This window comes from Idiotropiscis lumnitzeri, unplaced genomic scaffold, assembly GCF_059441095.1.
Source record: "Idiotropiscis lumnitzeri isolate Australia: NSW breed Sydney's pygmy pipehorse unplaced genomic scaffold, RoL_Ilum_1.0 HiC_scaffold_459, whole genome shotgun sequence".
In the NCBI taxonomy this organism is placed as follows: domain Eukaryota; kingdom Metazoa; phylum Chordata; class Actinopteri; order Syngnathiformes; family Syngnathidae; genus Idiotropiscis; species Idiotropiscis lumnitzeri.
The window spans coordinates 4,532-17,543 of record NW_028283996.1 but is presented as its reverse complement, the minus strand read 5'-3'; the positions used below and the strand labels follow the sequence as shown (position 1 = coordinate 17,543).

At 39.2% G+C, this 13,012-nt stretch overlaps 1 protein-coding gene across 2 annotated transcripts; it reads right to left on the bottom strand.

Moving 5' to 3' along the window:
- Nucleotides 1–7: 7 nt before the first annotated feature.
- LOC148314092 (steroid 17-alpha-hydroxylase/17,20 lyase-like) lies at nt 8–12,579 on the bottom strand. 2 transcript variants are annotated; one of them, XM_088287736.1, is made up of 9 exons: nt 12,213–12,579; nt 11,955–12,093; nt 11,077–11,312; nt 9,397–9,483; nt 7,434–7,652; nt 6,824–6,993; nt 3,631–3,734; nt 296–382; nt 8–217 (listed from the first exon to the last, which is right to left on the bottom strand). In XM_088287736.1, exons 1-9 carry the CDS (start codon nt 12,525–12,527, stop codon nt 129–131), a joined length of 1,446 nt encoding a protein of 481 aa, XP_088143862.1. In that variant the 5' UTR covers nt 12,528–12,579; the 3' UTR covers nt 8–128. The 2 variants fall into 2 exon arrangements, with proteins under 2 accessions (XP_088143862.1, XP_088143861.1); XM_088287735.1 differs by having other exon boundaries at nt 8–382.
- Nucleotides 12,580–13,012: the final 433 nt, after the last annotated feature.

The window sequence follows — 13,012 nt, the reverse complement described above, 5'->3', positions numbered from 1 at the left end:
CTAATTATTTTATCCCCTAATTGATGGGCTTGATAACAACTTTAGAGTGATTATTCTTGCCATTCTTCTTAAAAGCGACATTTTGGTTTGTAACAGAGCATCCAGCAGACCTGGTGCTTGTGTGCCTTTCAACTTGATCTGGCTGTGATCGTCACGTTGTACTTGGCTGGTTGAAGGACCACGCCAAACTTGCCCTCCAACAAGGGAGGCGGTTGACCTGGTGGGGTAGAGAGCGTGAAGCGCTGAAGAATCCAGGACAGGAAGATGAAAAGTTCCATCTTAGCCAAGGCCTCACCAAGACACACCCTGACCCCGGCACCAAACGGCATGTAGCTGGATGATGGGTTGATCAGACCTGTGCCTTCACTATTCAGAAACCGACCTGCAGTGGGGAAAACAAATGTGGAATTTTTGGACCAATTACCAATGGTCCATGTGTCATATTCCAGCATTACTATCTCGGTCAATTGCAACTGCAAAGTTCAGATGTATTTAGTTGGCCATAAGACTGCGAAACGACAGATATGGATTGTTTTGCGTGTAATTAGACAACATGACACAGTGAAATGGCGAGAAGTTGCATTTCAGGCAACGCACAGTAAGCGTTCTCAAGCAACCAAAGAAGAAACACAGCATTTTCCAGCATGAAAGAACAATACAGGACACGTCTTAGATGTTACAAAGAGGCAACTCATGGCATAGATATGAGCAGACAAGAGACCAAAGTATCTCAAAGTTAAACTTTGTTACAGCTCCAGCTCTTGTGAAATGCGCTATATAAATAAAGTTGTACTGTATTGTGTAACTTGGTTGGTAGAATACGTGTGTCATTTTTGCTCGGCAGTTACCCAACTGTTAGCAACACAAGTTAATTCTGTTCACCATAACAACCGCGAACAAAAGTGAGCGGTGCTCTCTCCAGCGTTGATTATATTTTGTTGTACTAAAGAGAGAGACTTTCCCTACACATCTAAAAATAAGGTGAATCACTTAACGTATTCCCAAACGCAAATATCTTTCGCTTTGTCACCAAACTATTTCATGTCTTTCTACAAGATAATTGAAAGAATAGTTTAGCATTTTTTAAATTACCGGTATGTAGAATATATAGTTTTTATTATATAGTTTTAATATTATTTTTTGTTTTTTTATGAGGTATTTGTTGAGTGTGAGATTTAAAAAAGTATTGTGAAATAAAAACACAACAAAAAATGCCACTGAAAAATACTAAAGAACCTTTAAAGTGAAAAAAAAAGTCTTATCAATTTGACACACCATGGACAAGTATTGTTCACAAACCTGCCAACTTTCAATAGAAAAAAAATGGCCAAGTATATGAAATCCGGCTTCAAAATGGTGAAAAACTGACATTTTCATTCAGCTCTTGGATGCTGTGGGCTGTCCATGGAAACATGCCTTACTCGACTCTTACTCGTCACTCATCCCACAGGACCTGCTGAAATATCTGTCATCATATACGGACCAGTATGTCTGAAGTGTGATCCACATGAATAAATTACAATACAACTTTATTTATATAGCGCATTTCTCAACAGCTGGAACTGTAACAAAGCACTTTCCATAGGGTGTAATATAAATTAGCTGGAAATTAGAACACCAATTAAAACACAAACACATAACAAAACGCTACGAACTACTGCGTAGTTACTGATACGCATCAGAGCTTTTCAGATTCGGGGATTTAAAATTGCTGATTGTTTAACGTCTGAAGCGACAGAATTCAGAAAGTAGTCTTGTCAACCTCCTACCCTGCTACATGAGTAGGAAGTGGAATTGAAATCTTTTTTCTTTTAAGCTGCCACAACTGGTGTTCTCACAGTCTAAGTCTGTAACTGTGATAGAAAGTAGACTCGCACAAACTGTTACTATATGTAAACAAAATGCTGACTTCAGTTCAGACTAGAAGTCGCACACATAATTTACGTAAAGGCTCATGGAGGGTAAGAATAAGTGGATAGATAAGCGGTTAGTGTAGTGTTTGTGTGGACGTATGTAAGGCACATGGAGCAAGGCAGTGGCGAATTGGATGGTCCCACTGTCAGTCAACGAGCCAGCAAGCGAGCTAGTCCAATAGCTAGCTGCGAGCTTCCACTAGTAAGCTAGCTGGCTCATATATCATTGGCGGGGCCACCCAATATGCCACCGTCTCGCTACGTGTGCCATGCATGCCTCCACACAAGAGAGGCAATGCTAGCCAAATAAGACAAAACACAACAGTTCAGGGAAGATGCAGTTTTTTTAGCTTAGCTTTTTAGCAAACTGCATGCTGTAGTGGTAGTAATGGGCCAAATTATTCATTTAGCTTGTAATTGCGGCAGGTAGTTACTGATGAAATTAGGGCGCTGACAAAAATAACAATGCAGGTTCCTCATGATGTCACTTCTAGACCCTTCGTGGCAATATAGCTGTCGTAAAACAGGCACAACTGAAATAACTACATTTAAAGTTAACCATCATATTTTATGGATGGAATTAATTGACAAAGACTAAAATACTATTAATCTTGTTGTGAATCTGCATTTACAAGTGGCCAATGCCAAATCAGGAAACTAATTCATGATATGATACAGTTAAAGTAATCCATGTATTACATTATACAATTTAATATTATATTTATATTCGCGCTGTCAAGCGATTAACATTTATTTAGCTAATTAATCGCAAAAATCTGCATAATTGGTCGCAGTTAATCGTGTTTTTCAATAACAATTTTTTTTATGAAGCTTGGAACCGATATTTACTTGAGTAAAGTCTTGGGATTAATGTGGAAAAATACAAAAGTATAGTAGTTTTAGTAGTTATAGTAGTTTCTACTCAGACTATTCTAACAGCTTTCTTTGACCTTTGAATATGATTCTTTTCCTGTAAAATACAGGAAAAACAGTTCAACAATACGCCAAAGACGTAAAACTAATATGGTATTTGAATTTGGCTTTGCAAAGTGTGAGTCTAAAAGTCTGCCTTTGTGACAGTAACACTCTAAGTTTGACTGCACAGTGCGCAGAGGTCTGCTAAAGGAAGTAAATACAACTGAGTTAATTATTTTTAGTGTGTTATAAAATTGAAATTAATTTCCATAGTTAATGTTTTAACTCTAACAGTCTTAATTTATATATATATAAATTTGACATGCTAGGCTCAGTGTTCGTAACCTGTGCTGCTTTCACTTTTTGCACGAATCAAATTAAACTCATTGCCATTCTGTCTCTGTCAATGGAAGACGTGCCAAACAACACCAAAAGTGTGATGTGCTGAAACTGATTAGCTACGATTGGCAGGATGTTAGGATGCAACATCTGTGTTATGTCCTTTCACTTCTTGAAATTCCTCCAAATATTTTGCTTTCCGTTTTAGCATGTTGTGATGTTGTCCCACCCGTTTAGGTTTTACTGCAGCACTCTTGCAATTCACTTTATTAAAAGTATACTATTAGGATATCCGAGATGGGCAACTCCGGTCCTCGAGGACGTCCTGGAAGATTTACATGACTCCCTGCACCAACACACCTGTTTCAAATGATCCGGTGATCAGGAGCTGATCACCCAAGGACTGGAATTGCCCACCTCTTGTATATAACATACTATTTCTGGAATTGAGGTTCTTTCTCACCTGGGTCAAAAAGCTCCGGGTGTTTCCACTCTTTCTCATCAAAGTGCAGTGACCACAGATTGACTATGACTCTGGTCCCTTTTCTCACTTTGAAATTTCCAAGGCTAGAAAAACAACAACAACATACAGAAATCAGAAATCCCTTTATTGTCATTGTACAGTGTGCAACGAGATTAGTTGATACAGTTGAAATACAAACTGGGAGAAAAACAGCTTTTGTGTGATTTATATTGACCGCAATAGGGCATCTCTTGTGCGCATCCTTTTTAATTTGTCCATAATAAGCCTTGTCTTCTGGTCTGAATTTTATTTCCTATAAATTTATAATTGTACTTTTCGGGTCGTTGGGCTTTCTTAAAGAGGGTTATTGCTTAAAATGTACAGTAGCTCAATTATTAACATTGATTGCTTGTGTTTTTGGGTGGCAAGAATAAAGATATGTTGTTTTATAATACGCCGTTTCTTTGTCCATTGGCAAAGTTTCGCCCTTCAGACGGCGTAATTGGTGACGGCAACTTTCTTAGTTTTTTTGAGGTCTTGTTTCCACCTGCGCTATTCAATCGCGTCCATTGTGTCTTCCAATCTGCTCTCTCAGTCTTGCCCAGCTGTTTCTCAATTGCCTAGTCATTTTGCTTGTATTGATGGTGCATTCCATGAACGTGGGAAGTCTGAGTTTCCAAGCAGGAAAAGTGCACTGGAACGCCACTGATACTAGTAGGTCCAAGTCGCGAATAGAAAAAATCTCTACCCGGATTTCACAGGATTGCCTCAATCTGACGTCACGGCAATGGGGTTTATTATTAAATCTTGTACTGACTAAAATTTATAAAATAAAAAAATACTGACTAAAAACTTACATTTTTGTAATGCTTTGAAAATAAGCTATCACTTTTTAATAAATAATGCAAATTATGACGGCAGGTTTGTTGGAGGTCTACATGTGTTTGAGCAACAAAGCAAAAAAACATTTATTACGCTCAACCATCATTGTTGTTTATTGGATCTTAGAATGCTTTCATCTGGTACAATACGAGTGAGATAAATCCGACTTCCCATCTATCTGGAATGCAGAGCTTTAGTTTTCTGAATGTTTATTGTGTTTGCTGCTTCTGTTTCACTGTCATTCACATATTCCCCAAGTCACGTCTTGTTTCCGTTTGTTGTTCATTTCTGCCCCGTTTTGTTATGTTTCTACGTATGTCATTTCAGGAATTTGTTAATTTAGCTTTTGATTCCGCACAGTATCTTGTTTACCTTTTTGTTCTTTTGAAATTCCTTTTTGAGAGCACGCCTGCTTTGCCTCCCTGCTTCCTTTCATTTTGTTCCCAACCATGCAAAACTCCCACAACATACCTGCTCGTGAAATGAAAGTTCTTCTTTGGTTAATCACGCAAGAGTTTAGTCTCTGAGTTTCGAGATTAGTAGAACAAAATGCATAATGTGAACATTGTTTTGTGTGGCTATTACAAAATCAGGTCAAAAACGGCTCAATTATCTTTGTGTGTTACAACCCTAAGTGATTAGAGTCCCATCATTTTTTAAAATTCTATTATTACATATACAGTCACTGATGGTGTAGTGGTACACTCGCCCGAGTTGTGTGCGGGCAGCGTGGGTTCAGTTCCCACTCAGTAATGGCGTCTATGTCTGCCCTGTGACTGACTGGCGACCAGTTCAGGGTGTAGTGCGCCTTTCGCCCGTAGTCAGCTGGGATAGGCTCCAGCACCCTCCCGCGACCCTCTACAGCAGGCATCACCAAATGGCGGACCGCTGTCCGGATTCGGACCTCGGGATGATTCGGACCGGACCCATGGCCAATCTATGATGATTTTTTTTCAGGGCGCATTCGCAAACGTTGGCGCTGCAATTCTAGCAAATACGGAAAAGGCGTCACTGATTTGAGCCAATCAAATCTTTTGTTTACGATCCACTGCCAATTGCGCAGCAGACCGGAAAAGAGTGCCGCTGACAGTGTGCCTTGCTAAAAAGTTGGCGCGGTTGATGCGTCTTGTTTTAAATGAATGGACGGAGAAATTTAGTTTCGTTCTGGCTGCAGCCGAGTCAAAACCATTGTGCATCATATGCTCCGAAACGTCGCAACATTGCGAAGCGCCACTACGAAACAAAGCACGGCCCTTTTTTGCAAAGTTATCCGCTGACGTTTGAGGTGAGCGCACGCAAAAACATCGAACTTCGAGTGCAGTATAACAGATTTTTACTTTTTCGTTTACATCCCAGCGGCATGCAAACGAACATTCAGTAAAAGTATCATGGATTTTGAGGAAACATAAAAAAACGTTCAGTGATGGGGAAGTTGTGAAGGAGTGCTTAAATGCGGTTGCACAAACATTATTTAAATGAAAACACAAAGCCCAGATGTGTGAAATAATCTACCAAATCCCAATGGCCCTGACTCCGTTCCAACCCAGATTTAAGTCACTGGCAGGGCATTCACAAACAAATTTTTCTCATTAAGAGAAGTTAAAAAAATATTCAAAAGAAAAAGTGGTGTCAAAGCTCATTTTGAATTAGTTTTTCATGAGGACAGCCATTTTTATTGATTGTGTACTGAACATGTTGACCTGGTTTACTTGGATAATTAGTTTTTTTTAGGCTGATAACTCTTTGATTTAAGAAAAAAAAGGTAAAAGATGTTAACTCAATGCTTAGCACTTGATATATTTCTGCAGGAGATATTTTACTGTTTTTTTTCTGGAAGTGGCACCCTTAAATTCCCGGAGCCACATTTTCTTGAATGTGAAATAAACGCCTTATATTTGTTTGACTGGCAAAGGTGTTTAATGGGAACATTGCTAAATATTTAGTATATAAGTGCGCTCTGTTGAAAATGACTAAATATTGAAACTATATAAAAATGTGAACATAGGACTTTGGTTCGGACCTTTTAAATGGAAGAAATTTTCGTAGTGGACCTCTGTGACTTTTAATTGAATACCTCTGCTCTACAGGATAAGCGGTGTGGATAATGACATGACATATTACATATACTGATCAGAGGTCCCCAACCTTTCTTCTGCTGTGGACCGGTTCATACAACTCTATAACGTTTGCGGATCAGGTGCAGGTGGCAGAGTGTGACATGAGTGGTTGCATGCATTTAGGCAATTGTATTTTTTTGTTGATTCTTCAACATATGGGGGAAATATGATCCCCGTAGTAGTGTTCTCTGTACCTTGTGTCCTGCAGGGCCACATGAGGAATGAGGAGGGGGGAAACTGGACGGATCCTCAGCACCTCCTTGATGGTGGCCTCGAGGTAAGGCAGTCTGCCTCTGTCACAGAGGAGAATCCTGCGTTCTTTCCCCAACTGGTTGTCTATCTCCTCCTGGATACGTTTCTGCACCTGAACACACAGACTGTGACTATTTTCACGGAAACATTTGACTGACCTGATGCATGCAGATGCTTACCCTGAGCAAACCATAACCCTAACAAGATTTCATAGTCAGAAAAGGGCACAGCAGATGCTCCAACAATAAAACTGGATTTGCTCAAGTGCTTTCGTATTTTTACAGTAGTTGAGAAACTTGTAAATCTGATAATAAATGTGCAAACACCAACTGGAAAGCCAATTAACAAATCTACCGCAAAAGGGTGAAATGACTGTCCTAATAACTATAGAAAACATTCTCTCATGCCACATTTATGTGAGCATCTTTAAAGAAAGGTTAACTAAATCTGAATCATCATCATCTCATCAAATGAAAATCGCATTTCCGTCCATGATAAGTAGATGTTTCAACTATTCTGGTGAATTAGCTTAGATGACTTCACAAGCATTACCTCGGGGTGATAGATAAGGTAGATGATGGCCCATCTGAGGACAGTGATGGTGGTTTCCAACCCAGCTCCAAAGATGTCCCCAACAGTCATAAGGATGTGGTCATCACTAAGGCCCAAAGCCTCGGAGCTCATCTCTGCCATGTTGTAGTTCTCTGCATTGTACTTCGCTCTGAGTAGAGCGTCTATCAGGTCTCTCTGCAAATTGTCACTGTACTGTGCCTAGAGGTCAACGCACAGCAGACACCATCAGTGACAAGAATTTGTCCATTTCTTGTTGCGCTACCTAGTTAACAGCACCGCTAAAACTATTACTGCTTTGTTAACCTGTCAAACATATTTAGATCACATTCAAAACTCTTCAAATGAAAGCTTTGTGATCATGACTAAAGCGATATAATACTCCATAACGTCAAGTCAAATGTTTTTGTTTTCATGCTCACTTTCTGCAACATATAAAAAGCATACACTGTTTTTTTTTTAAATCATCTCTGATTTAATTAATTATCATGCATTACTCCTCTTGGGGCGTCATTGAATGGAATATGAATGATGCATATGATCATTAAAGCAGCCTGATTGATTGGTTGGGTCACTCAGCGCGTGTACAGCAAAAGACCAATTGTGGCTCAGCTTCAGAAAACAGTTAAGCCGTTATTGGTCGTTACCTGAGCAATTGTAATGTAATTTTCAGTCAACGGAAAGAGGCAAAACGGCTACCAACTGAGATGGCTACAAACATTAAATGACTAAAAACAAAGCATTTTGCTCATATTTAACTGATATTCCACAAACGCAATATTAATCAGAAAGCCATTTGCTGTGTTAAGATGAGTGAAGGCACATAGAACATTTTATTGCAAAGAATTTTGGGGGGGTTGACTTCCCTTTTAATAACGGTATTATTATCTTTTAAAATAGATCTGCAAAATAAATAAATAAATAAATCATCTATGTTTAAAAACATTACAAAAGCATAATGTTCAAACATAACTTCCACAAACAACATAGGTGAAAACTTGGCCGTTTTTTTCCTTTGTGTTGGAAAGTAAATACACAGTAATTAAAGAATTATAAAACAGTCAAATATGCTGCCTGTAATTGTATCTTTATTGTTGTAAGAGTTAAGCGAGAAAAACGTTATTCTAGTTTTTATTTAATTTAATTATTTGTACAATTAATCAGTTATCCGAATTTTATTCTGCCAACTAATAGAATCAGCAATGGCTAAAAAAATATATTCTCGAGCCCTTGATATTATTCGTGCTTCATATTAATTTAGGTAAAGACAATGAGAATCTTAGTGATTTTCCATAATAAGGAAACAGATCGAAAAAGCAATATAGAACATTTTATTTCTATAAATATCTGCCAGGGCGGCACGGTGGCCGACTGGTTAGCACGATGGCCTCACAGTGAGAGACAGCATCGGGCGTGGGTTCGATCCCAGCTCCGGCCATCCTGTGTGGAGTTTGCATGTTCTCCCCGTGCTTGCGTGGGTTTCCTCCCAAATTCCAAAAACATGCATGGCAGGCCGATTGAACACTCTAAATTTCCCCGAGGTATGAGTGTGAGCGCGAATGACTGTTCGTCTCTGTGTGCCCTGCAATTGGTTGGCAACCAGTTCAGGGTGTCCCCCGCCTACTGCCCAAAGATAGCTGGGATAGGCTCCAGCACCCCCGCGACCCTAGTGAGGAGAAGTGGTACAGATGATGGATGGATAAATATCTGCCAGTGTTCACATGATGTGTTCAAACGATCACAACAACAACATTACAAGGAAATTACAATTGTTTCATCACTGATGAGCTATTTTTAGAACAGATCCGCAGGCTACTCAAGTGGTGCTTTGAGGGCTCCCTGGAGACCTCGGGCACCATGCTGGTGACCCCTTGGTGTACATCTTAGCTAAAAGCCACGATAGAGGACTCCATAGTACAGACATGATAAGACGGACTGTATGTACCTTGTGTTCTTCATATTTCTTCCGGAGAAGTTTGTCACGGACTGAAACACATTGTTTCAGGAGCCGCAGGTCTGCATTAGGAAAAACCTGCAAAAACAAATGGTTGTTTGAAAAACATGACGACATGTTATCTATGTAAATGTTTTCATTCCACATTTTAATAGCATACACTTGCTTGAACTATGTTATTCATTTATTTGCTACGCTTATCCTGTTCAGGGTCACGGGTGAGCTGGGGCTTATCCCAGCTGAGTTTGAGCAAGAGTTACATCCTGGATGGGTTGACAGGCATCTAGACACATTTAAAAAAATAACCATTCACATTCACACCAATGGGCAGTTTAATTACCAAAAGACTGAACATGTGCATTCAAAGGTTTAAAGAAAGTCAAATCAGGTGCACCTGGAAAGGTTGCAATGCATTTTAGGTGCATCGTAAAATTTCACACCGAAGCTGATTACCATTTACTTTTGTGGAAAAATGTTATTGAAGTTATTGTCAAGCAGGAATGCAAGGGCATTAAAAATTACTTCTTTTTCTAACTGTAATAAATTAATTTCTACTGTGTTCTTTCATTTAGTTTCGTAATGTAAATGTTTTTTTTTTTTATAATAAATAAAATATTTTTAAACATATTTCTATGTGACCTACGTATAAGCAGCCTAGCTAAATTGAAAAAAATATGGATTTTCAAGAGAGGGAGTCAAACTAAGCAACTGAGATAATGTGGTTGCACAAGTTTACACACCCTCTTGACACCGGAAAAGTGGCTGTGTTCACAATTAACCAGTCACATTCAATCTCTTGTTAATAGGGAGTCAGTCTATTAAAAGTACCTTTGATTAACCTCAAATATATTTCAGATGTTGTAGTACAGTGGTCCCCAACCACAGGTCCATGGGCCATTTGGTACCGGTGTTCTGAAATTCCTTCCTACCTATCAAGACGTCCTACCAATGCATTGTGCGCATGCGCACTTTTGCGCACTATGCCGACAGTGATTTCGTGAGAAGTTTGGAGCTTTTTGTCCTACCTATCATTTGTTCGATTAAAAGTGGGGAGTACTTCATATTTTTATTTTCATTGAGTCTTATTTGAATTTTTCATTGCCTCAAAATACACTGACGTGTGTTGAGCACATTACTCATGCAGCATGTATGCCACACTCGTTTGATATTGCCAGTAAAAGTTGTTTGTAAACATATCTATGCATACATATATAAATTAAACTGTCAGGACGTCCTACCTGCTTGTGTCTACCTGTATTTTACTAAAAGATTTTTTTTAATTCTACCTATATTCATGTAAACAAGACGATCTAAAAGCACACGGTAGTACTTTGCTGACAAATTAGCCTCTGGTAGGAAGTTTCGCATGGGTAGGACATTTTGACAGATCAGGCTGTCAAATCAGCCTCCGGTGGGACGATTCTACGGGTAGAACATTTGGGCAGAACACCAGGGCGCACAGATATATTTATAAAAAAGTTGAAATTTTGTAGCGGAGCATATTAGTCCCATCACCCCCCAACCCCATAAGTGATTATGTAGCTGTCACCCCTAAATAGACGTAGGCCAGTCAGTGTTTGCGCAATCATTATTTTGTAGTTAATCACAGGCACTATGAATGGTGGCACGTGTGCATTTCTCACATGAGCATTTCATTTTATATTTGCTGACCTGTAACCATGGGAAAATGTCCACCAGGCTGTCTTTGGCAACAGTGTCTACAATACCCTGGCTGTAAAGAAGTATGGCCTCGAACTCAGGATCTCCTATTGGGTATGTGGAGTTGAAGCAAAGTGAACAGATGACATTGGTGACAACCCGAGTCAGGTCGGGAGAAAAGTCCACAGAAGCCTCAGCAGTCGCTTTCTCTAACATGATGGAGCAAAGTGACTGGGCCTGTGAGCAGACTGAGAAGGAGGACAAACAATTAGATCCATCTTTAGTTCAAGGCAATATTTCACACAGCTGCTTGGTTATTTACATGAGTAAATTTATATTTAAGCACATCCAAAGGATCCAAAGAGAAACTTTTTTTTAGTGCAGTCAAAGTCGATTGTTTGTTATGTAAAATTACAGAACCACGTTTGCTCCAGCTTAGGTGGTGTCTGTTAAAACGGCTTTTTAAATTTACACTCAAATACACCAACCACGACAGGTACACCACCACAGTAATAAAAACTGTATCCAAACATTAAATAAATGAATGTATATTTTTAGTCGAGGTGATTACACAATGTGAAATGCGCTATATAAATAAAATTGTATTGTATTGTAATTTAGAAACAGCATGCAGTATACAATATAATACAGGGCATAAGAAGACTGAAAGATTATTAAAGAGGGAGATCAACTCCACATTTACTTTATTCTCAATTTTGGATGATGTAATCAATATTTTGTCCCCATTGTGGATGTACGTTAGACTGGACAGTTTTTAAATCGCTAATACAATACATGTTTAAGTGCTGCACGGCAAGATGTTTATGTTATAAGTGATAAAAAAGTAGAATTGCCTGTACCTACAGTAAATTAATATTCATATTACTCACTGATCTTCTCAATGGAGGCAGATCCTTGTCCAAACATGTGGAGAGCTCCATGGACAAGTTTCCTGTGGAACTTCCAGGTGGCACTGTAGTCTCCAAACGCGATGTCTTTCCCATCTCTGGTCAGCACATCTGTGGTTACCTTCATCCCACGGACATGAACACCAGATCATGAATGCGTGCAAGGAAAGGCGGGCACTCACACAAATGAATTTTTCAAAGGGCGTCATGAACATCAAGAAGAAGACAAGATGCACCCACTGTTCTTGGTCTCCCTGCAAATATCTTGCCCTTCTTCAGCAGCACTTCTTTGGCATGTGAATACTGGTTGACAACGATGACTCGATGTGAGCCCATCATCAGTGAATATGTCTGACCATATTTCTCTTGCAGGTTCTTGAAAAGCACATGAGGCGGATGCGCACTTCGTAGACTCAGCAGACTACCGATGAAAGGGAACGATGGGAGGCACGGGAGCTCCTGGAGGCTGTGTATTGACTTTCTTGATCTTAACTTCATAGCTAAAATACTCAGACCCACGAAAATACACACATACAGACACAAATCGCAATCCATTTTTTGAGTCTGACTGGCTTTGTTGGAGGGAGGCCCTGAGATGCAGCACAACACCTTTTTAAGCTGCTCCTTCAATGTCACATCCTTGAAACTGTGCCAATTTAAACAAAGTAAAACTGCAATGGAGGCATGTAACATTATCATGAAATATCATTTTGTACCTCATATGTAATGTCATCATGAAAAAGACACCATCATTTAAAAAAAAATGTTACATATAATGTAATCAAAATTAATATGAGATTGGCGGAATAATGGTTAGTAGTACATCAGCTTGAATGTTGAGCGGTTATATCCATGCTTGCGTGGATTATCTCCAGATATTTGGCTTCCTCCCACATAACAAAAGCATGTACAGTCATTTAATTGAAGACTGTAAATGAGGGATTTCAAACTCATTTCTATCACTGGCCATCTCGTAGTTACGGTTTCCTTCAATGGGCCGTTATGACTGTAAAACTAAATGTTTCATTTCTCCATCTAAC

Coding starts and splice junctions, on each gene's coding strand:
- LOC148314092 (XM_088287735.1), bottom strand. CDS start 12,527: ATGGATTGCGATTTGTGTCTGTATGTGTGTATTTTCGTGGGTCTGAGT. Junction 12,094..12,212: donor TTGCAGGGAGACCAAGAACA/GTGGGTGCATCT, acceptor CGTGGGATGAAG/GTAACCACAGATGTGCTGAC. Junction 6,994..7,433: donor ACCTTATCTATCACCCCGAG/GTAATGCTTGTG, acceptor CTGTGTGTTCAG/GTGCAGAAACGTATCCAGGA.